At 45.5% G+C, this 22,659-nt stretch overlaps 1 protein-coding gene across 1 annotated transcript in view; it reads left to right on the forward strand.

Moving 5' to 3' along the window:
• The window catches only part of LOC146179434 (uncharacterized), a 136,194-nt gene that overhangs the window by 23,999 nt on the left and 89,536 nt on the right, over positions 1-22,659 (forward strand). Inside the window, exons 2-4 of the mRNA XM_084580195.1 lie at positions 1,845-1,921; positions 11,044-11,246; positions 12,730-13,083. Coding sequence (XP_084436321.1) covers positions 1,845-1,921; positions 11,044-11,246; positions 12,730-13,083 — 634 coding nt within the window. The remainder of the gene's footprint in view (positions 1-1,844; positions 1,922-11,043; positions 11,247-12,729; positions 13,084-22,659) is intronic.

Below are 22,659 nucleotides of genomic sequence, written 5' to 3' on the forward strand. Positions count from 1 at the left end.
TGACATTGTTGCATGGTGCGCCTTCTGCTGCCTGTGTAGCGAATGCGGCTGCCCATTTCTTGTGGTGCGAAGCTTGCAGCACACATTTCCTAGTCCAGTTATTGATGCAACTTCAAGCACAGCTTCTGTTCAGATGACGTAGCAGTAAAGACTGTTCTTTTGCCACGTCCGTAGCCTACACATTTCTGGCGCCACCGAGACAGCGCGGAATAAGGCAGACTTAACGGTCCGTTTAACTGAGGCATACGAAATATGAGTCCAGTGGACGGTCTCGAGTCGGTTTTATACGCAATTACATTCTTCCAAACCGCACGAGCAGTGCAGACGCCAGAGGGCGGATTTCAGATTTTAGTACTGTAACATAGGATAGATCGCTCTCATGATCCGCATGCTGCCGGTCAGGAGAGCGATCACCATTTCTTCTACTTTTGTTTTAATTTGCCGTAATTCTTTTCTTCGTCCGGCCATCAAATGCCCCTTGCATGCTTTTCCACGAAGATCGCTCTCGCTATAGCTGTGTATATGTACCCAGTTGTCCTTTTGTCACGCGCTAGCCTGTTTGGCGCTCTCCTTCGAAAGAGCAGGTGATTCTATATCAGTTCAGTTCAGTCGTTCAGTCGTGTCCGACTCTTCGTGACCCTATGGACCATGTCACGCCACGCTTTCCGGTCTCTACCAGAGCTTTTATACCATTCTCGCATGACGAAGCCTCTCTCTGCTAGAGAAGTTTGTGCTCTAGCACCTTTCGATAGTGTTATGGCGCTGCCAATAAAAAGAAATGAGAAATTAATTGCTCACTGCCTCAACAAGCATTGAAATTACTTTAAAAAGAGTACGTTTTCCTTGTAAGTGCCCTGGTATCAATAACATGACCTAAAAACGCAATGTTGCCGGAATAGTACGCACCGTATTTCGTGCGCTGAGTGACGACATATTCTCTGGAGGCGTTACCTCAACGGCTACAACGACGGTTAGTTGACATGTGTGAGCATCGTAGCGAGGGTATAAAAGACAGGGGAACCGATGCTTCCACTCGATAGAGTTAGCGAGTTAACTGAATGGCGCCTCGACCTCACTCTGGCCTTTGCCGCTTGACCTAACAGTACGCGCTAACGAAGTGGGTGGGGTTACGTGTCAGACACGAGTAGGCGGGTCTGCATTGTTGCCTCGTAATCGACTATACCAACCATCACCACCTCCGCCACCACAGGGGGCGTTCATGGCCGCGAGCATTGCGTGGCGTCACGGTGGCGTCCCCTGGTGTCGCCAACCCGAAGCATCTCTTCTTCCGGTCGTCCGCGACGACGCGCTGCGCGCTCGCGTGCTACTTGTTCCTGCTGCTTGCCGCTTTTCGACTGCGTTTGTCGGGCGGTGTAGGGGGAGGGGAGGGGGGCAGCACCGCGGCTGCGTCGCGTGGCTGCGTCGCGTCACAGGAGAGCGATTTCCCTCCGAAGAGGCCGAAATCGTAAAAGGGTGAAGAAGGAAGGGCGGCGGGGCGAACCGCTGACGCAGTTGCGTGGCCACGAATAATGCTTTTCCGGGCTTATTCTTTCAAAAGCGACCCCTCAGTCTAGAAGAAGCACCAGCGGCTCCCGAGTCTCTTCATGAAAAGAGTCACTGTTGTGCGTAGAGTACGCTGCGCTTACACGTGGTCTTTCGCCCTCTCCCTTTTCTGCGACATGCGTATATATGCGTATGTGCTGACCAAACTTGGCCGCTAAGAGAAAGATCCACGTGCTGAGACTTTCGTGTCCGTCGCTGTTGCCATCACGAGCCACGGGGACACCCGTGGCCCGCTTCTCGGTGCCTGGACTTACGCATCGATTGCCGTTACTCCGCTGCAGGTGACACGGAGGTTCCCGGTGTCGTCACGCCGCCTGATGTTGGTCCGCGCCTGCCTGGAAAGTCTCCGTGCCCCAAGGTGAGTTGATCGCACCGTCACGAGAGCGTGCGTAGTGAACACTGACCGATTAGGGAACCTCGACGTTCAGCCTCGCCGTTTAGGGGGCTAGCAAGTATACCATTTCGCTTCACATACTCAACTTTTTGGGTCCAACGTATAATTTCTAAAGGCTCGATTTTAGTCTCTCTAAACTGCGCCATTCTATTCTTCAGTACAGCTGCAAGCCATAATTAAGGTAAAAATTCATGAACGTTATCTTCCTAATGAATGTCTACACAGTCCTTGTGAAACAAAATGGGGTCTCCTGGATGAGAATCATCATGATCGTAAGTGGTCATATACAAGCATTTTACAAGCTCTGCGATTGCCTCTTTAATCGTTCTCTGTCTTCTGCGTAGCGTCCGACTTCTCGTGCAGGTTACGAAGACGGAAAAAAATCTTTGGTTATGCTATGGCACGTAACTAAGTCGCGGAAAGCAGACGCAAACGTTGTCTATACCTTCACGTTAAAGTGTCCATCCACTGCAAGATTGCTGCCACGCCCATCCTTTGGACTCTCTATAATCCATAATAATTCCTATACTTGAACGTTCACAGCGCGCCTCAGAGGCATTTCAAATCTTTTTGTGGTGTCTTGCGACCCTGCATTGCGCTCAATGGCAGTTTAGGTTAATTGCAGGAGACCGAGACGCGAGCTGCTTTCTCCGGTGATCACCTTAAAGAGTGGACGAGAAAGCGCCTTTATTGGTAATAATAATATACGTGTGACCGGTGGAGCTATATGTGATCTGCAGTGGAAGGTGTCCCGTCAACACCTTTCCCTGTAAAAAAAAAAAAAAAAAAAGAAAAAAAATTACTGGTTTCGGCTAATGTTTCCAAATCATGAGGGGCCACGAGGCTAGCTATTCGTTTTGCTACACGTCTTCTGCGCTTCATATAGACTTCTACACCCGAGCGTAATTTTTCACAGCAACATTCAAATTCGCGTCATCTACTACCACGGGCGCCGCGAACATGTTTATAAGTATAGTTTCGAAATTGCACTAGTAAGCTCCACGAAGGCTACAATAACTTCCAGACATGGCAATGACACACAGATTGAAAGGATCCTTATACAGTGCGCACACGCTGAACGGAACCTTGGTTAAGACGGTGGCCCAGTAATCAGCTATGTTCCATAAGGTGAATTACTGCACCTTTTCATTGCACTGGAAAGCTTTTAATAGCATGACGTAGGTATATATGTTTCCGTTAACCCCAGCAACTGCAGTGTACTGAAGGACATTCACGGCTAAAATTCTGCGCAGTCTTGCTTCCTGTGACAGTGAGCCTGAGACTCTCCTGCCACTGTGATCGCAGTGACGTCACCTATAACTCCTAGGTTCGCTTCGCACACCGTTGATATACAAACGGCGTCATTCAGCGTGCCTGTAAAAAAAAAAAAAAAAAAAAAAAAAAAAAAAAAAAGGAAAAAAAAAGGAAGTGTGGCAGTGAAAAAACGTGGTTTAAATTCAGTCAACGAATAGTTTCGGCGCATCGAAGCAGTGCCGTTCATTGTGTATATACTAGGAAGTATGCATGGAAGTAGTGCTACTATGGGGTCCGTCTCTAAATTCTCAAAACAGTATTTTTATTTTTATTTTTCGTTTCGACGCCATCGAAATGGGCCCGAGAAACCAGACCCTTGTTTCTGTGCGTCCGCAGTCTATCTGTAACAGGAGAATGACAGAAAACCAATGAAATCATTTTACCGAAAATGATTGGCGTATTTAGCGATTGGCCAGTGGGTGCATATAATCAGTGACCCTGAAAGGGCTTACATGGTCATATTCGAAGGGAAATAAAAATTCGTAGAGGTAGTGTCCGCGTGTATTCACGTCCACATTAAAAGCTCCTGCTTGCTATGATTTACAAATATATTATTTTAAGTTGACCTTGGGTGCCTTACCACTTATCTTTTGTCGCCACCGCACCGCTAACGGAATGGGAGCAGAGGTGTCTTCGCATTGAATGCGTCCAGGTGACGTGGGCTCGCGGGGCGCAGTCGCGGCCTGTTTTGATATTTTTTTTTCTTGATTATTGGCGTACGTTGAGTTGACTGTGGAGGAGAGGAACACTAATTTTGTCGCCGATATTTATACGATTCTAGCCAAGTTAGGTTTAAAACGTTTTTGTTTCAATAACTATAGTAGTCAAACGCCGATCCCTTGTGCACTTGTTTACACATAATACCCTTTCACGGTCCTTTTCGATGCGTCTTCCGCGTGTTCATGGTACGTTGTACACCTGGTGTCAAGTTTATATATAAGCTTTTCTTTTTCACTTTTGCATCCTGAACGTATCACTTGATATTTAATAATTGTTTGTCTTGTTAGCACGCTCGTAAACACGCTGCATGTACCGGATGTTTTTATTTTTTTACCTCTTTACAGGCTATTATTTTAAACCTTCTGTGCAGGTGAATTTTAGAAGAAAGCGGACGTTACGTACGGGGTAGAGTTCATCGATTAATCGAGCAACTGAAGATAAATAATAAACTTTTTAGTTTTGATTTTAGAGGCCAGTCTTGTACAAAGACATTGAAGGCAGTAAACACGAAACCTTAGTAAAGTTTTGAAGTTTTATTTATCGTCAATGCAGTTCGAAATATTTAACGTCAAAAATACGCATTTTTCAGCTCGCAAAGGTGGCTTCCCGCAATGCGCATTTTTAACACGCAGTCGCTCGCATTTATAATGCAGGAAATACGGTAGCCATTTGTCTTCTTTTCTTAATTTTTTTTTTGTCGTAGATGCAGCTAAAGTTACTTTTGCAACAATATTGGGCCCGGCGACGCCATTTTTGTTTTTAATGTGCATTTTGAGAAGGCAACTTTAGGATTTAAGTAATGCTTTTTTTTTTAGGGGGGGGGGGGGTAAATATTGTCGCAAGCCTATTGAAATCTTTATTTGTCGTTTTCGGCAGCCGCCGGCACGTGGCCTTATCACTGCAGGTGATTGTAACGCATGGAATGATGTTGTGCTCTTTGTTTGCGCTCGGTGTCGCGAGACGCAGCTTTTATCGCTTTGCGCGAGATCCGCCGAGATTTGCATCGAGTGATTACAGCCAAGCGCAACGTTTTCTGCATTGTTCCATACTTTTCCTGTTTCATTTTGCCGGTTTATCTAGATGTTTATTCGCCGACTCTTATTGAGCGTTGCCGAATGCTGCGGATAGTTCGACGACCGACGAGCACGTTTGCTGGTATCGCGGCCGCTGAGTTGATTAATTTGTAATTCTTGTCATCGCCACGCGACTATATTTCAAAATGCATTGCTGATAAAGAAAATTGGAAAGCTGTACTAATCTTTCATGGTGAGTCTTCAATTTCTTCTTATATAATGTTGGCCCTTGAAATCAAAAGTATATAAGTTGACTAATAGGTAACTTTACTTAATCGTTCCACCGCTGAGCTCTGTACTGCATGCAGCCTTCCTCAACCAACTGGACCACCGGCGTATCTCTCGCATGGTTCAAAATAACGATTCTTTAATAATTAATAAGAAAAATGTGTACATCATAAAAGCTGCTTCCAGAGACGGCGATGAAACTGAAGTTTTGCTGCCTTTTTTGTTATTACACTGCATTGCATTTTATGAACCTTTACCGGCAAATTATTTTTTGTTTTTCATGCAGACAGTCACGTCGCCTGAGCTCTATGCACATGTATATATATAGAGCGTGTGTCCCCATTGCTCACTAAACGCGCGACTGGGTGTGGTTTAGGCTTCGATCCCGTCGTTATACATGCGGTTAGTACGTGCACAACAGCGGCTTATGGAGGTTATACGCTTCTGAATACATGATGAATGGGTAATCGCTGCCTGAAGTCCTCTTCCGCTGGCAGTTTCTCAAGTCAGATACATTATTCACGAGACGAGCGGCGCAAAATGTGAAGTGCAAACTCAACAGAAAATTGGTAATTCGCAGAGGTCGCAGTAAAAGTTAACTCAAGCAGACTTTTCCGAGTCCGAAATATTTTTTTTTTAATGCGGTGATCAAAGAATCATCTCACAGGCGACCTAGAATGGTAATGTATAGGCGTTTGAGTTTTAGTTGTTATTTTATCGCTGATGCAAGGTTTGAACGAAAGGGCAATTTCTTTCATGACGGAATAAAAGAAACATTGAAACTGCAGATGTTAAAAAAAAAAAAAGTTTAGTTTTTTAATGTAGTGATTTTTTCCCCTCCAACACTGTTTTTTAGAGGGCGGGTCGGGAAAATGGGCGTTTATATATATATATATATATATATATATATATATATATATATATATATATATATCCCTCTCTCTCTCTTTTTATTCCCCTTAAATTCCGTCTGTCTTGGCCTATACGTCCCTTTCGTGTGTTAGACGTTGTATGCACAGTAAATCAAGGTTTGCAAATTATTAAATCTAATTAAAATCCACATAACGTTTTACTTCTGTTGTAATTTTATCACGATGTGCAGCCGCCGAAATGTTTAACTGGCGTGCGTGACAGCCGCATTTTTTTTTTTTTTTGATTTTGAGCGTTAGAGAGTCGCCAACCTGAGAATAGTCCAACTATAAGCAAGGGCTCCCCAAGGTCTTCCTTAATCTTTACCTTCGGGCAAGTTATCCACTCTGAGGCGCAGGATCACCGAAAAGGGGTCCATCGAGCACGTCATAGTAAGGTTCGGGCGGCTGTGTATATATATATATATATATATATATATATATATATATATATATATATATATATATATATATATATATATATATATATATAAACGGAGCCAGAATTTTCCGGATCCGTAGATAAGTTGTAAGTTGTTTAGATGTATGCGAATAAATAATCGGCACACGGGATGATGATGATGACACGAGAGCTAACATCTGTCAATACTGATGTGGCAATGAGTTGAATGCATCAAAATTGAAATTAATTAGCCTAACACAATAACTTTACCAAAATGTTCATTGCTCCTTAAATTCATTTGCCTGTCGTATAGTGGGACCTTCAGGTGACCCCTCAGGCTGTAAGTAAATCTCTAAGCTTAAGACAACCACTTCTCGCTTTTTTTTGGCGCGTATTATAGTCTTCCGGGGAGAGCTCCATAATTCGAGCGACGAAGCAAAACATGCAGCGATCACTTTTATCAAAGGCTGTCCATCACGTAAACTATTATCGACCATTTGAACAAACCCTGGCTTGACTGGACAACCCATTCAGTTGTCAGGTAGCTCTTTAGCATATTTCAGAATGGTATGAAAATATTGATGGTAATGATCTAACCTGCGGATCAGTAGCTCAAACCTGCTCTTAAAGTGCGTACCAGGCTCGAATAGAATTTTTTATACTAGCTTGGAAAAGGAATGATGCGCGTTTCAGAAAAAAAAAAAAAACATTGTGGTAACTGTGGAATTTTGTAAGATACTGCTGCTGACGTATTTATGGGTACGATTTAATCTTCTGATGCTGAATAATATCATGCTTTCAATGTTTGTGCCTCATTCACCACGAGTATAGTCATAAGCTTGCTAAAATTGTTGGGCTAGGTTCCTTTACTATAAATAGCAGAAAACTGCAAGAGTCCCGATGAGGGACCTGCAGATACAGTAAATGCTGTGGTGCAGTCTTAAAATAGGCGAAAAGCTGCGATCATAAAATATTTACCAATTAAAAATTAGTTTGTCAGCAATTTCTTTGTACGGCGAGAAAGGAAGTACAGGAAATTTACGGCTGTCAAGATGACTGGCTAGATAAAAACCTTCCCCTCCCCCCTCAAAAAGAAATACAATAATAATGTAAAGCCAGAAGCAGGCACAAAAAATATGCAGGAGAACATTAAATATTTCTGAGAATGAAGAAGTTGGCATTCAGGCGTCGGCTGCCGTGGACACCTGATTGAGATTTTTCACAGTTTTTTCGAGCAAAATAAGTGTTGAAGGATGAGATTAATTACCCGAATGCTTCCCAATAACAAGCTAGATTCGCTCTTCACGATGAAAACAGCTCCTTTCCAGATACAGGCCCTTTCATAATAAGTGAGTGGCAATTTATGGGAGAGGGGTCAAAATGCTTTGTTAACTTTTACAGGTATGAAAATACCGGCTAGACGAGACCGTGTACAGCTGTTGAACCGGGCCGAATATTAATAGATTTTTTCGTAAATGCGATAAGGTGAACAGCTCTATATGTCGCATGAAGTTTTGGTGCCCTTGCTGTAACGTGTTCGATCTTCTAGTTGTTGTTTTTTTTCAATTTTATTTGACGTTTGTTTGAATTGGAGGTGCAACTCCAACCAATGCTGGTTTGCAGGGAGAAATTAATTTTATGGCTAATTTGGGCCCCGCGTATATTTTTCAAAAGAAAAATAATTACTTTGTGCTAAGGATGTTGCATTTAAAATTATATCTTTTTTTCTCGCCATTCAATTCAAGTTTGCCTCCTCAATAAAAAATGACTCTTTTATCAGCATACGGAAGTTGATAATCTTGCTGCCTATAGTCACAGCGATATTCGTGTGCAATTCTATTGACGTCACCAAACTTTACTTTCAAAAACTATCGAGGGTGACATTGCTTGAATTTGATTTGTTGACTTTGCCGCATTACCTTAACTTAGGAAGAAAAAAGGAGATACAGAAGAAATGTATGCCGAAGGAAACCTAAAATACGTTCTCTAGCTCGTAAATCTCCGCTTGTAGAGAAACAAGCCCTTTTAATTAGAACGCGGCAGTCTCTCTGAAGGGCAAGTTCAATTTTTTTTTTCAGTTTAACCGTGAAGGGCCAATGAATCTCAATGAATCTATTCGAGCCAAATTTGAAAACTTTGCGTTTAGCCTATATTTTACAAATAACCTTTAAAGAATGATCCGGCCACCGCTCGGGACTGGTTAGGCCGGCAATTACTCTCCGCTCGTTCCATTCCCAATGACGTCATCGGGGCTTTCTGAGTGCGCCCACTCGTTTAACGTTCCCATGTGACGCGAGTGGGACGGGGCGTGGCGAGACGTCGTCACGGCTTGTTTTCTTCGTTTTTTTCTTGCGCGTCGATGTAGGCTGAGATGAAAGAGTAGAGGATTATAATTTTCAATTCACGATATGTGCAGTGCTAGCGAAGCTACTTTGAAAATGTTTGCATTGCGACGGGCATTGAAGGGATACCTACTGATCGTGCGCGTTTTCTAGTTTTATTAAATAGCTTTTTTTTAGGCCCTTTATTGTCCTTAACGTTCGTCTCAGTAATTGTCTTTGCTCCTTGCCAACTGAAAGCGAGCTTTGCCACAGCCTTACTCTTTATGAGGAGAAGCCTACTTTCGGTGTCTTGCGGCTTGTGCCGTTTGACAATGCAATACAATAGGTTGTGGCGGGCCGGCAATGCAATCGGTTGTGGCGGGCCGTGTGACAGAGATAAAACACTACCGTGGTAGCAATGATGTTATAGGCGCTGGCTCATAGCTGCACCTGTTGAAAATCATAAGCTGACACACGTGTTGGCTGTGCAGGCCGACACGCTGAATAATTAATGACGTGGTCATAAAGATTCCTGTTTATGTACCCTGCAGAACAAGAATATATAGTCAAGGCTGTACGGTGGTCTTGCGTGAAGTATAGCGATGAGTTGTAAACCTTACCGGTAAAACGTTTGGATGAAGTAGCGATTGCTTGCAATTCATCGGCACGCTGTCAGTGGTGACCACTTCGGTTCCAAGTGTACGAATACTGTAGCTATTTGATTCTTTGAGAAAGCGCGTTTTAGGAAGAAATATGAGGATAATGCTTGTGACTTACAAAGCAGAAAATTTACCGTGTAAACTGCAGTCAACACGGGACACCTTTGATGATAGGTTATCGGAGGATGAGACAATGTGGGCTGCTTAAATTTAGATGAATCATCAGCACAGATGACAGAACATGCAAAACAAGTTTCTCAGGCTAGGTTTGTAAGAAAGCATTCAGAGAGATGAAACGATTTGAGGGTACAGATACGTGCGCGGTTCGATCTTTGTGCGTGTGTAAATGCTTTCCGCAATATATTATTAATAAGCATAGCTTAGAACTTCCTTTAATTGTTTTACAATTACTAGAAAATTGGAACGCGCAGCTGTCTTTTTTTTTTCCCCACTGACAGCTATCAGCGGAAAGAAAATGGTCTCATTGTACAATGGGACGAGCGCGAACTAGTCTTCTGAGGGCTAACCATTGGCTGGTTGTAGTCATTAGCCGCAAACAAATCCTTTTATTAGTTAGTTTTGACTTGCCATTTTTTTCGTGCACCATACTTAGAACAATATTACGTTTAGTTACTGTCTCCTGCGTTAGGAGTCCGCATCAGTGACTTAAACTTCACGTACGCATCAGTGACTTAAAGTTCACGTAGGCGCTCCTTATCCTAGTGCAGGGTAGCAAACCGGTTGCTTTTACTGGTTAACCTCCCTGCCTTTCCTCCTCATCTTCCTCCTCCTCCTCCTCCGGATCATCTCAGCAGACACCAGAACAGGTCGCAATAGTAATATTCATCTCTCAGAGCAAATGACGCCCTGTACAAATCTATTTGGCTGGCAATACTATCCATTTAGATGAATAAAAATTGAACTGAAAAGTTTTGTGACATCGTTTAAAGGAAAATGAAAGAAAACTCGGTGACCACATTTTTTACGGCTTCGCACACTTCACTTTAATGCTAATGTATCGACCATACTCAATGCAAGAGATATCACTGTTGCAGAGCAGAGTCGCTGTTCATGACACCCTACAATCTTGCCAATACGTCGAGATAATATTTGTTGTGTTATTCCCTTTTCTTAGCGAAATCACACGCGTAACATTTGGGCATCTACGCATAATACCAGTGGTGGCGCGGAAGATGTGCATTTGTAGCGGCGAGGTTCAAAAACATTGGCGAGAAGGTTCCTTAGCCCCTGAAACACAGTGAAGGAGCAGCAGCAGAGAGTATGCGCGAAAGTTCTAAACACTGTGAGAAATACAAGTGCGGTGAAAGTAAATGCGCGGCTAAAAGGAAACAGGCGCTCACTCTCTTGCCGAGGTAACGCTGAGGCGCCCGGTGCAAGGACCGCGTCGGCCCGTCCCCCTCACCCCCTTTCTGACCATTTTTTTTATCTTCCTCTTGAAGAAGCGAAAAGGGGGTCTGTTTCACGCTGACGCCCCGCCAGCCCACAACCCCTATGGGCCCTCCTCCTTCTCCTCCTCGTCTTTGAAAGGGATCATCACGGTCCGAAAGATGGGGGAAGGAGCGAAAAACGTGGAAGGAAGCCCCACGCGCGTCTTTCGGCACGGACTCTTGCGGGGGCATTCCTTCACTCCGTCGTGGACAGAGTGAGCGAGAGGCGGTGACTCAAAGCAAGAAGCGGAGGGTAGGCTGGAGGAGAAAAGAGCGCATTACACCAAATGACGGAGGAGAAAAGAAAAAAAAAATGTATTACGGAAACTTCATTGCTTTTATCGCAACCTCCCCCCCCCCCTCTCTCTCTCCCTTCAAGAATACTGCGTTCCACAATGACGAGAAACCGGGAGACGTCGGCCTCGTCTCTATATGAGGCGCCGCGGCTATATTACGATGCGAACGAGCGGGGGAAAGAGAGAGAGAGGTCAAAATGAAACATTCGCGGCATCCGTGCACAAACGTGCACTTCTCAGCGTTACATTGCTCTCAAAAATTCACACACGCCCAGTCTGCGCATTCCCTTTACGTTTCTTTTGTGTTCCACCCCAAAATCTCAGCCTTTTTTTAACTTTTATCGTTTTGGAAGGTGTGGATGAACTCGGTTGTGCGCCAGATCTCCTTCACCGATTGGTATTTTATTTCTCGTCCGCGTATTTCTCAGGAATCTGAGAACGACGCTCCCGCGAAAGCATTCCTGCCAACATTCGAGCTCGTTGGTACGGTGCCTGTATTCGCTAGAGCAAATGAGGCTGCCGCTGAAATGGAAAGAAGAGCTCACCTATGGCATCAGGCACCGCTATATTTTACTGCGCTAACCTGTTGCTTACTTAAATTGTTGCTGCTTGGAATAGTATCTGTTGTTTTTGTTGTAGCGGTAAAAATATTTTCTATCATAAGTACTGCAAACATTGTTTCCTGCGCTACTTTGCCCAATGTACTACGCTAGGAAATAATATGGAAAAGTTATCAAGCTGCTCTAGCTCGACCGTTTTATCCATATTTATCAAACACGCACGTAAGCTTGTTAACGTAATTGCTGAAGAAGATTGTTCGTTCATGTTAAGCCACCAGGATGTGCTCAGAAAGGTCTTTTTCCTGCGATACAAACTTGGAGAATAGAAATATTAGCTCTTTCATTGATAATATAATATGTAATATAGTATATAATGATGGCATTATAGAATATATGCATAGCGCGAAGTCTTGGAGGATAAAATAAAGATAAGGAAAAGTGTGCCCCAATACGTGACCATGTTACGTCAGAAGGCGCATCGCGCTTCTTCGCCTCGTCTAAGAAAATATCAACCATATGAACATGAAGGGGAAGAAGAGGTCTGTTTGCAGGAGTTGGTCTTGGTGACAATTCTTGAAGCGCACTTTGACAGGAGAATGAGATAGAGTACGGCTTCAACAAAGCCTGGCTCATAAATGCTGGCCGTGCCCTTTCGCTCCCGGTGTTTCCTTCTTCCATGCCCGTCACAGCGTCTCGAGCAAAGAAGCCATCAAGCGGCGACACCGAGAGTAGCGGCACGCAGGCGAGCGCGACCAGGGGTAACCGAACCCCGTAAAGTGTTCATGGAGCGCGCACGCGCGCAGACTCAAATGGCCTAAACATGGCCGCCCACGATGCGGCAGCGGCGGCCGCCGCGAGAGGGCGCTTCCATCTCTTAGTCTGCGCATGCGCACTCACCCTTTCCGCCTCTCCCATCCCTCTCCGCCCCCCTGCGCTGCCTCCAATGGCAGCGACTGCGCTGCCGGCGGTCAGCGGGGAAGGTCGCCTCCCGGGCCTCCGTCAATGGCACTGGAAGAATTCACGGGTTGCTGTTGGCGTGGCCGTGACTTCTCCGGTGCTGTGGACGGTGGTGCCGGCCACAGCGTGTGCAACCCTCCTGACAAAGCCATCGTCTTCGACGTTCCCTTCTCGTCCTTTGGACTCCTGCTAGTGACACCGACCAACATTAACTCGCAGGCCCCAATGTTTCTGAATTGGTCGTGATGAATAGCCCAAATGTCTGCTAACTCCGTGTTGCCCATGGAAGCAAATTTCCCTGTTGGGAACGGCAGCCTCTGTTCTCGAACTCCAGTTTAGTAATTGAAGTTAATAAGAACTCATGTTCCCATTGTGTGTTCGGCGCCAAGTTACGCCTTTTGCAAAGAAGTGCCTAATTTTAATTCTAGGCCTAAAGACCTCGTGCCGGTAGTTTGGCTTTATACGTAATTCCTATGCTTTCAACCATCCAAAGAACTGCTAACATAGGCCTCGGCCTTCATGTCCTACGCATAGACGGTAGGACATCGGCATCAAATATAGAAGGGTTGCTTCGGCATGGAAGCAGTAATCCAGCAGATGGTGAAAAACACGTCAGTTGGTCGCAAACATTCAAAGCGAAAATTATTTTATGAAAGGAAGCAGCTGCCTGCACGAGTAGCAGTCCGAGGAGGTGCAACACCCGACTTTGACTAACTTACTTATTTACTGACGTTTCCTTTAATTGAAATGCTAAAATTAACCTGTTTGAGTCGCATGGAGATACAGTACCGGAGTCACGTGTCGTTGATAGCTTCCCTGGCAAAACGTTCCGAACACAGCTTGAGTAAGTAGGCCAGGGAAGTACTCCTTGGCATTAATCAGGGAATCGTTCCTCATTTTCACCTGTCGCCGCAAGACCTTTAACTCGATCGCATTTAACCATTGACTAATATCTGCGGAATTCTGAGCTCTACCCTTGCCGTACTTAGCGATCGGACTCCACAATAACGTCACGCCTAGAGGCGCACTTACACCTTTGCAGCACTGATGGGTGCGTTCATTTCTTCCGCCCCTCCGTGGTGGTGCAGTGGTTAGGGCGCTCGACTACTGTGCCTTAGAATGCGGGATCGAATCGCAGCCGTTTTTCGACACCCGTGTGGTGTGCGATGTCAGTGCACGTTAAAGAACCCCAGGTGGTCCAAATTTCCGGAGCCCTCCACTACGGCGTCTCTCATAGCCTGAGTCGCTTTGGGACGTTAAACGCCACAAACCAATCATTTCTTTCACGAAGTCTACTCGCGGAGTTATTTTTGCTGGCTTCTGGTAGTACAGTTGAAGTAATGACTTGATTCCTCCAGTATCGATGGGGTCAGCAGCACTGGAGGATGTGCACCGTGTGAAAATCCTGCTCTTGCTTGTATACCCGTTATCTACAGGAGAGGTTGGTGCTCAGAAGGGTTTTGTTTGCGCGCTTTTCGCTCCATTATTTTTACAGCTGGCTGGAGTGGCGTGTGAAGTCTGTTCTTGAGGACTGTTTCTTCTCCTCTACCACTGAAAAGTTACGCGTTCCACCTTTTTATAAAGGAAAGTATGGCATCGATGCTGTTGTAGCCTCCAGGATGTGCGTAAAAATGAATCATGGAGGCCGAACTGTCGCTAGGTGGTCACGTCTCGTGGCTACATAAATCTAGGGTGCGGCTATGTAGGCTTAAGAAAATTGCCGGATTCCGCAAGTGTTCATTAACCTCACTCTCTCACTAAACATCAACGTAATGGAACTTATTCTAGTGTTGATAGAACAAATGTTTTCATGCTATTCATTACATCACTATACAGCTCTTACCCGGAGCGCCTCTGTACCATTGCAAAGGGTTATTTCATTGGTTCTTGGGCTTCAAATTCATGTGCAATGCAGTGCATGTAGCAATTTATGTGTGTTTAAAAAACTTCAAAAAATAGTTTTAATTATACAAAAAGGGTGCACTGAGAACTGCTGCACTGATTTCATTATTTTCAAATTTACACCAGTAGCACAAAAAGTGTTCCAATCAAAGACTATTTCCAAGACAAAGATTACATTAAAAGGTGTGCTCTCAATTCATTCATGGTGAAAAATGCAGCTGTAAAAATGCTAACCTTGATGTAAAACACTGCAAACAAATATTAAATCGCGTGCTGAGTATTGCGCCAGTTGCGAAGCATGTTGTCTTAACCTCAGCCTTATTTTTGTGCCCGAACTCCCACTGTCATTTTTTTTTTGTTTTGTGGCAGTTATATTAGCTTTTTCAGTATCCTTCAATATCGCAATAACTCACCTCGCACTGTTTCACACTTGTGTCAGGGGGCACCCAGGTGCGGACTCATGGTCTAATATCGACATGAGACCGAGTTTATTCAGTGCTCACGCTTTTGGCATGAATGTCTTGCAGTTTTATCGATTCGAAACATTTCAACCGAGGTGCCACTGCGGTAATGAAATCAACGTGGGGGCGATAGGAAACGGGGTACGCGAGAACAGACTCGTTGTCTGTTCTCTGTTAATTATTGTTAATTATAACTGTTAATTATAACGAATTGTTCACTGTAGAAAAAAAAAATTCCCCATGGTCTTTGCTTCACTACAATTTTCCGATATGTGGATATGTTTGGCTGCGTTCGTCTCGTTTTTATTTTACGCGGTATGTTGAAATTAAAGCAGGGCAATTATTAGGCACTCTTTTTAATCACGATTATCCGAAATTGTGCTGCTAGTCTTCGTTTATAAAAATATCACAGCGATAATATTATAATCATGTAGTGTACCCTAGAAGACCCATGCAAAGAATAAAGGAGGAAGTAACGCGCCAATTACTTCCATGCAAGATCTGGTTGCTTTGCGCGAATTAGTTATGTCCGTCTGCCTGCCTTCCCTAGTTAAATACAGATTTCTCATACAAAACTCATACAAATGTCATACAATCTCATATATTTGTAATAAGTTGAATGATATTATATGAGAGCTGTACGAGTTTAGTATGAGAATTTGCATAATGTTATTGTGACTCATAGGTTTTTTTTTTCACTATAGGGATTTGTTTTAACATTTAGCAGGTGTCGTATAAAATTTTGTTTTTGAATATTACACTGCAGAGAAACAACAGACCTTTATATTTGCGAATCTTGGCTGTTGCCTGCCCTACTTCATTTTTCCCTCCCTGATGTTTGAAAGTTTAACTCGTATTAACTGACGCACTGAGGATAGGACCATTAGCTCGAGCAGGCGGCACCTGGTTACTTGGCCCATGTACCACGTGACCACAAATGACGCATTGTCATACTGTGACTTGCGGACGTTCTTCAATGTGCTTCATTCTCATTGGGCACAGTGAAGGCACGTGATACCTAAGTCTCTGACGTAACTGGGATGCCTTTTGCGATTCGCCGGCTACTGTCCGCACTGGGCTACAACGTAGTCTTCATAAAGTTCAACAGGATAAAGCTTCTGGTCAGTTGGTCAGACATGTTTGAGGAAGAAAATGAACCGAAAATACACAGAGACGGATGACACAAAAGTGCGCTGCATGTTTGTATATATTTGCGGTTATTTTTCTTTCTCAGACAACGTGCTAAAAGTTAAAAAATAAGTCAGACGGGCTGCTGAGCACAAATTTAAATTTTTATTCCGTCAGTATAGTTACCTGCGGAGACTTCCTTTATCAAAGGCAGCAGATTTATAATACTTTCTTTCAGTGTCTGTTTTCTGTCGCATTGAGACGGCGGAACCGGAGTTCCACAGGAGCTCTACAAACATATATGTGTTTGGCGATATAGTTTTTACTTCTCGAGTGAACTTTGCTCAATTTCTTTTGCGGTGACAGTTGCCGAATCGTTCACGAACGCCAGTGATTACTCGCGAGCACTTTCTCCCCCGTACTAGTGGCATGGTGAGTCACGATGACCCTACTACGCATCTCTCACGACGCCACGTAAGAGCAACATGAGAGTCGGCGACGAGAGGGTATATGAGACAAACGCGCCGCCACCAGCGAGCCGCAGATTTAGTGGCTTCGTCAAGGTGTGCTTCTTCCTCTCGGCAGGTGTACACGCAGTACTTTTTTGCAATGCCGCTACCCATGCATATGCGTTCTCGTCTGCTCGCGGCGATGTGTGCGCGATCCTATTTTCTGTCGCACTTCTTTCTTAGGCCACGTTCGCTTTCTTCTCTTTTATATATTTTCTTGTTTTCGTCTCATTCCGGTGACGGCCGTGTGTATAACCGGTGTCTTGTTTCGCCTTGCACAAGCTCTGTACCTCCTCGAGTTCTTTTTTTTTTGTTTTGTTTGTTCCGGTTCTCTGGTTCCGAAATTCATTCTTTTATCCCCCTCTCCCCCCATTCCCCACGTACACTAATGATTTCCGAGGCCGCTCCGGGCGATTCGAGATGAGTACTGCTTCTTGCGCGTAGTACACAGCACTCGCAGCATGACTCCCAGCAACTTGCAGCCGTTGGAGAACAAGAGAGAGAGAGAGAGAGAGAGAGAGAGAAGAGGGAGGCGTGCAAAGTCACTGAAGGTGAGCGCGCGCTCGGGAGATGGCGCTCGCGTATCGGACGACGTGGGACATTACATGGTCGCATTTCTGGCAACGGCGGCGCCGGCGATGTCATTGTGTGCGCATTCCTTGCCGGTCCATTTGTGTTGAGGCCCTCTCCCCCCATCCTTCCCCGCAGTGCTCTCCTGTGCAACATGCACATATCTAGCCGGTATGTAGTCTTTGCCTGGGTACCCTTCCTCCAAAGTCTGTTTTCTTTATTTCTTCCTTTCTTTCTTTTTCTGTTTTGTTTGTTTCTTTGTTTCTTCCTTCTTTTATTTTTTTTTCTTTCTTTCTTTCTTTTTATTCTTTTTTTGCATACTTCTTTTTGCGAGGGAGGGGCTACGGCGGCTTCAGAAAGACAGGGAAAGAGTGGAATAGAAAAGGAAGTTCGTGGTACTGTCGTTAGGATGGTGGTGTGTGTACGAGACCGAGTTGCTTTTTTTTTACATTTTCCTGTCATGGCCGACGCCAGTCTTGGCCCTCTGAGAATGTGCGCGGCTTCGTGCTTTTACAGACGCACTCAGAGACGGCATGCTCCTGGAAGGGGCAAGATGAACTCGACTCCGGGGGCTTCAGAGCCATGCGCTGGGGATGCCCAAGAACGCATTAAGTGGAAAGCGGGCAACGAACTTATCTTCGGGGGGCCCTCTTAGTGTCTTACGTCGCTGGTATTTCAACGCAGGATTTGCGCTTTATCCGTTTTCATTTGTCACGAAGGGAGGGAGGGTTATACCAGGCTGACTATGAAGATTAGTTATGAGAAAGCGCTATGAAAAAAGAGGACCATGAAAAACGCTTCACAAACCTTTACGAGAATACCAGTTACAAAGAGCGCTTCGTCAGTGCCGCTCCTATGCGACATAACTAAGTAATTATTAAAAACAAGAAAATGCCGGAATGTAAAACAAACGATTTATCGGGTTCTGAAATATAGCGTTACCCGCTTCTGGAGCGAAAGTTGCGCTGTGACTCTCACCGAGCACTTCTTGTGGCCACTTGGGCAGTACCTCCGCCCTTTGGCGAGCTCTGCTTCGGTTCTTGTGTGCATACTTGCATGTTCGTCTTCCACACGCACCTTGAACCTCTATTGGCCAAGCACTATGACACAGCATTGAAGTATCCCTGCCTTGCATGGAAGCCCTCCCCACTGGATATTGCTTGCCACTCTAGGCCAGAAACAGGAGCCCCCTTTTTTATTACGCAAACTTGTCCTGCGTCATGAGAATCTAAACGTGAAGATGCAGGTCTGTGGCACTTATAGATGCCAGCAACTGTCTGTGGTGGAGCCAACGTGTGCATACGTGTGTCAGGTGGTAGGGTAGAGTCGCAACACTGGCAGCAAGGTGTAGCTTGCGTGCAGCCCGGAGTCCAGGGCAAGTTATTAAATATGATCTAGCGTCGCCACCTAAGCGGGAGCGGTACAGAAAGGGCAGGCCGGGAGAGCAGCCTGCGATGTCCAGAGGGATTTGACCGCATGAGTCAACGCAGCGACCACGCGTATTCCCCTCAACCACTCCTCCTCACGGCGAGTTAGACCGCCGGGAAGGTTGGATCCACAAGGTCGAATTAAAGCACGCGTGGAGCGGCGGATAGATTCTTTTGCAGGCAGTATACTACGTCTCCTGCAGACAGCTTCAACATAAGCAGTGGGCATGTCACCCTCTGTAGACAGGACGCAGCATGAGTATCTTTGAGGCGGTGCATAGTAAGACTAGCCCACACAGTGCGGACTGGGCACAGAAATACTTTTGCTATATACCATATGTCGTCAATGTTGTCTAGGTAAATAGCTACGCGCCGTATAAGGCTCGGACTGCTTGTGTGGAATTCGTGTATGAGAGAAAACGGGTCGGGGGTGCATACAACACGGAGCCTCTCTGCTGATGTAGACGAACCGTCGTGAATAGCCACAAGCTCTGGTATTACTGAAGAAAGGGGTGCTGCCTCTGTTATAGATATAAACATGTACGGCGCACACCAGGAAGAGCGCAGAGTGATCGTTCTGCAATCTGCATGCAACGATGATTGGTTTGGTTTGGTTTGTGGGGTTTAACGTCCCAAAGCGACTAAGGCTATGAGAGACGCCGTAGTGGAGGACTCCGGTAATTTCAACCACCTGGGGTTCTTTAACGTGCACTGACATCGCACAGCACACGGGCGCCTTGCTTTTCGCCGCCATCGAAAAACTGCCGCCGAGGCCGGAATTCGATCCCGCGTTCTTGGGAACAGGAGTCGAGCGCCATAACCACTGCGCCACCCCGGCGGGCTTGCAACGATGAATAGTGTTCTATATAGCGTGCCGTGTTAACGGCGGAAGCAATTCCGTCAAATGCTAACTATTCAAACGAATTAACTGATCAGGAAGATATAAGACATATAAGGGCTGAAGTGAAAACACACTGCCTCTACCTATAAGTGGTCGTTAGAAGGAGTAAATTATTGTTTATCACCTCATACGAACTGCTTCGTCCTACTTTCTTGCGATTTCTTATAAAAAAACAATTAGAAAATCGGACTGTATCTAGTTGAATTCACACGTTTTTGAAAAAGACTCAATAAAAAGTCAATTGAAAAAATATGCACGCTTTTTCGTCGCAATTATTCTGATGGACTACACTGGTAGCGCCCTCATCAGACCTTCACTAAACCTCGTTCGCCGTGAATAGTATACGCCAGCAGTGCCGCTGAAACAGAAATCATTAGCGATGCCAGTAAATAAAATACACAGTTGAACGTTGCATCCAGGTCGAGTTCTGGCTGTCGCCCCAACGCACGCCAGTCGCATCCTGTTTCCGTCCGCGCACGCGAGGAGGCGCGCACGCACGGGGAAGGCGAAGGGGAGGTGGGTCCTTGCTGCGGACTCGGATTGCGTCGATTAATCGAACTGATCGATAAGAATGCCGCTATAAGATGTGCGGCGCCCTGCGTATGCATGCATGTGGGAGGCGGCGCGTGCACGCTCGAGGCTTCGCCAAAAGCCGGAAGTTCGCTCGGCTGGCCTCAACTAGGGCCGCTGGCCACGGGGTAACGTGGAATTGCTGTGGTTGGTCGTAGAAAAAAATAGAGCGAGATGTGGGGAAAAAAATAAAGACACGCGGAAAATTGGAAAGGAGAGCTTTTCCGCCGGCGTGTATTGACTGGGTCGCTTTTGAGTCTGCCGCTGCGTGGGTTTCGGGTGAACGGTGGTATTTTGGAGGGTGAACGGGCGCGGGTGAGCAGCTGGAGGGTGAAAGGGGGGGGGGGGAAGCGTCGGATTTCACCCAAAACAGTTGTGTTTTACAAAACAATTCGAATTTATTTTTTTTTGTATGCTTATCGGCGCAAGTAACTACAGACCAGTCAAGAAATGGCTCGCTTAAATATGTATTCCTTAAGCGTTTGGCATCAGAGAAAATCGAGCACCACGCTGAGGGAATGCTTGCATCGGTTAGAAAAACTTGTGGGTATCCGATGAACAGGGGATCGAACCCAGCAGCCCTATGCAAATGGGAAGGGAGAGGTCTTCTGGAAGTCTATACTCACTGAGGCCTCAGGCATTAAAATAAAAAGTGTTCCGGACTAGGGCCTCGATTCGTGGCAAATAAAAACGGGCCAATTCCACGCTGCCTCTTTTCACCTCCTCTTGCTTAATCATACCAGCGCCGGTCACTCTTTGTGATGGTGTCCTAACTTTGGCATCCGATCACTTCCGCTAGAAGGATGCTATATATCATATAGTTCGAAATTAACAATGACGAAGAAACTTAAATTCAAAGTGTTTTAGGCTGGCGCTCATTTCATGAGGCGTTTGCAGCCCTTCTCGTACTATAAGGATGAAAAGTGTTCTTTTGTTCCAGATAGTTCTAAAGAAAAAAAAAATATTTTATGACCACATTTCATCAGGTCCATTTTGCAGTTCAAAATGGCACTCTGAACAGACTGTTTGCCAACAACCTGCATTTTTCAGGGCATATGCGACAACATGCTCGAGTCAGTATCAACATGCTGTTCAAAATAGCTGCACAAGAACATCTAAATTGAAGATGTTAGCTTTTAGCTTTGCCAGAGAAACCCAATATATATATTTTTTTTCTCGCGTGACGATCATTTATTCTGTGTTAAAGACGACGATGAAGGTCGTATGAACCCGGCGCCTAACAAATCTCATTGGTTTACTTCACACTTGTGCAGAACCAAACTGCGCTGAAGAACTTCATTCGAGTATGTTAAGCTATAAGCGATCACATGCCGGTTTTTAACGCGTCATACTGCCCGTGTGAGCGTATAAGGTTTACCCCATCAAACAAAGTTCCATGCACGCCATCCGGTGTCTTAGCTGCCTGCCGGACGACCCTTGAATTCCGTACAGCGGACGCCATGACGTTCGTCCGTGAGCGTCACCGGTCTTTGTGCCTGGCGCCTCCGGCACTCCAGTGTCACTCTGTTTGACCAGCCTGTGCAGCTGGATACACGTCGGGCTCGCGAAGCCTTTTCCTGTGTGCCGCTCAAAGACCCTATCCGTGCGCACAGGGACACTCACGGTCACGCGGTGGCAACGCATATGCGACGCCGCCTAGCGGTTTCCGAAAGAGAAACCTGCGTAGTCACTCTAACAGGCCTTTCGACTCTGGTCGAGTTGGTGAACTAGTCCGCGGCGTTTTTGTCTGCGGGCAGGGATCCGGAGCCAGATAACTGTGGACTGTTTACGCGCAACGTCTGTACCTTTTGCAGTGTGTACACACCAACAGAGGCAGCATTAACTCCGCGTAAGTCCGTGCATGTGTGTTGATCTGTTACGTTCATCGGCTCGGTGTCTTCAAACGTTTGCATGAAGTGGCGAAGTGCCTTGTCGATGATTAATACGCTTTCTCAATTGAGATGTGGAAAGTTTTTAGCATGCTAGTCTGATGCCAATTGGCGATGGCCGCAGTGTAAAATGCTTTTGCGCTAGAGTTTTAACTGAAAATGCTTTTGCGCTAGAGTTTTAACTGAAATGGGCCAGCTGGTCGTCTGCGGACATTCAAAACTGATAATTAAACGATGTGGGATACAAGTCAAGGCAACGACATCCAATCGCAGCTGAAGACAAGGGGGTGACGCCGTTCTTTTATAAGTGAAGCTTCTTGTTTTCTTTTTATCAGGATCATCAATGCAGTCATTTCGACCTTGCGATCTTGTGTTCAGAATCTGGGATTGGCACTTGGCGTTTACGCGCGAATTTACCCCATTCTGTGCTGCTGCTCTGGAATAGGCACGGTTAAGTA

This window comes from Amblyomma maculatum, chromosome 9, assembly GCF_055883805.1.
Source record: "Amblyomma maculatum isolate TAMU_Amacu chromosome 9, ASM5588380v1, whole genome shotgun sequence".
Taxonomy (NCBI): Eukaryota; Metazoa; Arthropoda; class Arachnida; order Ixodida; family Ixodidae; genus Amblyomma; species Amblyomma maculatum.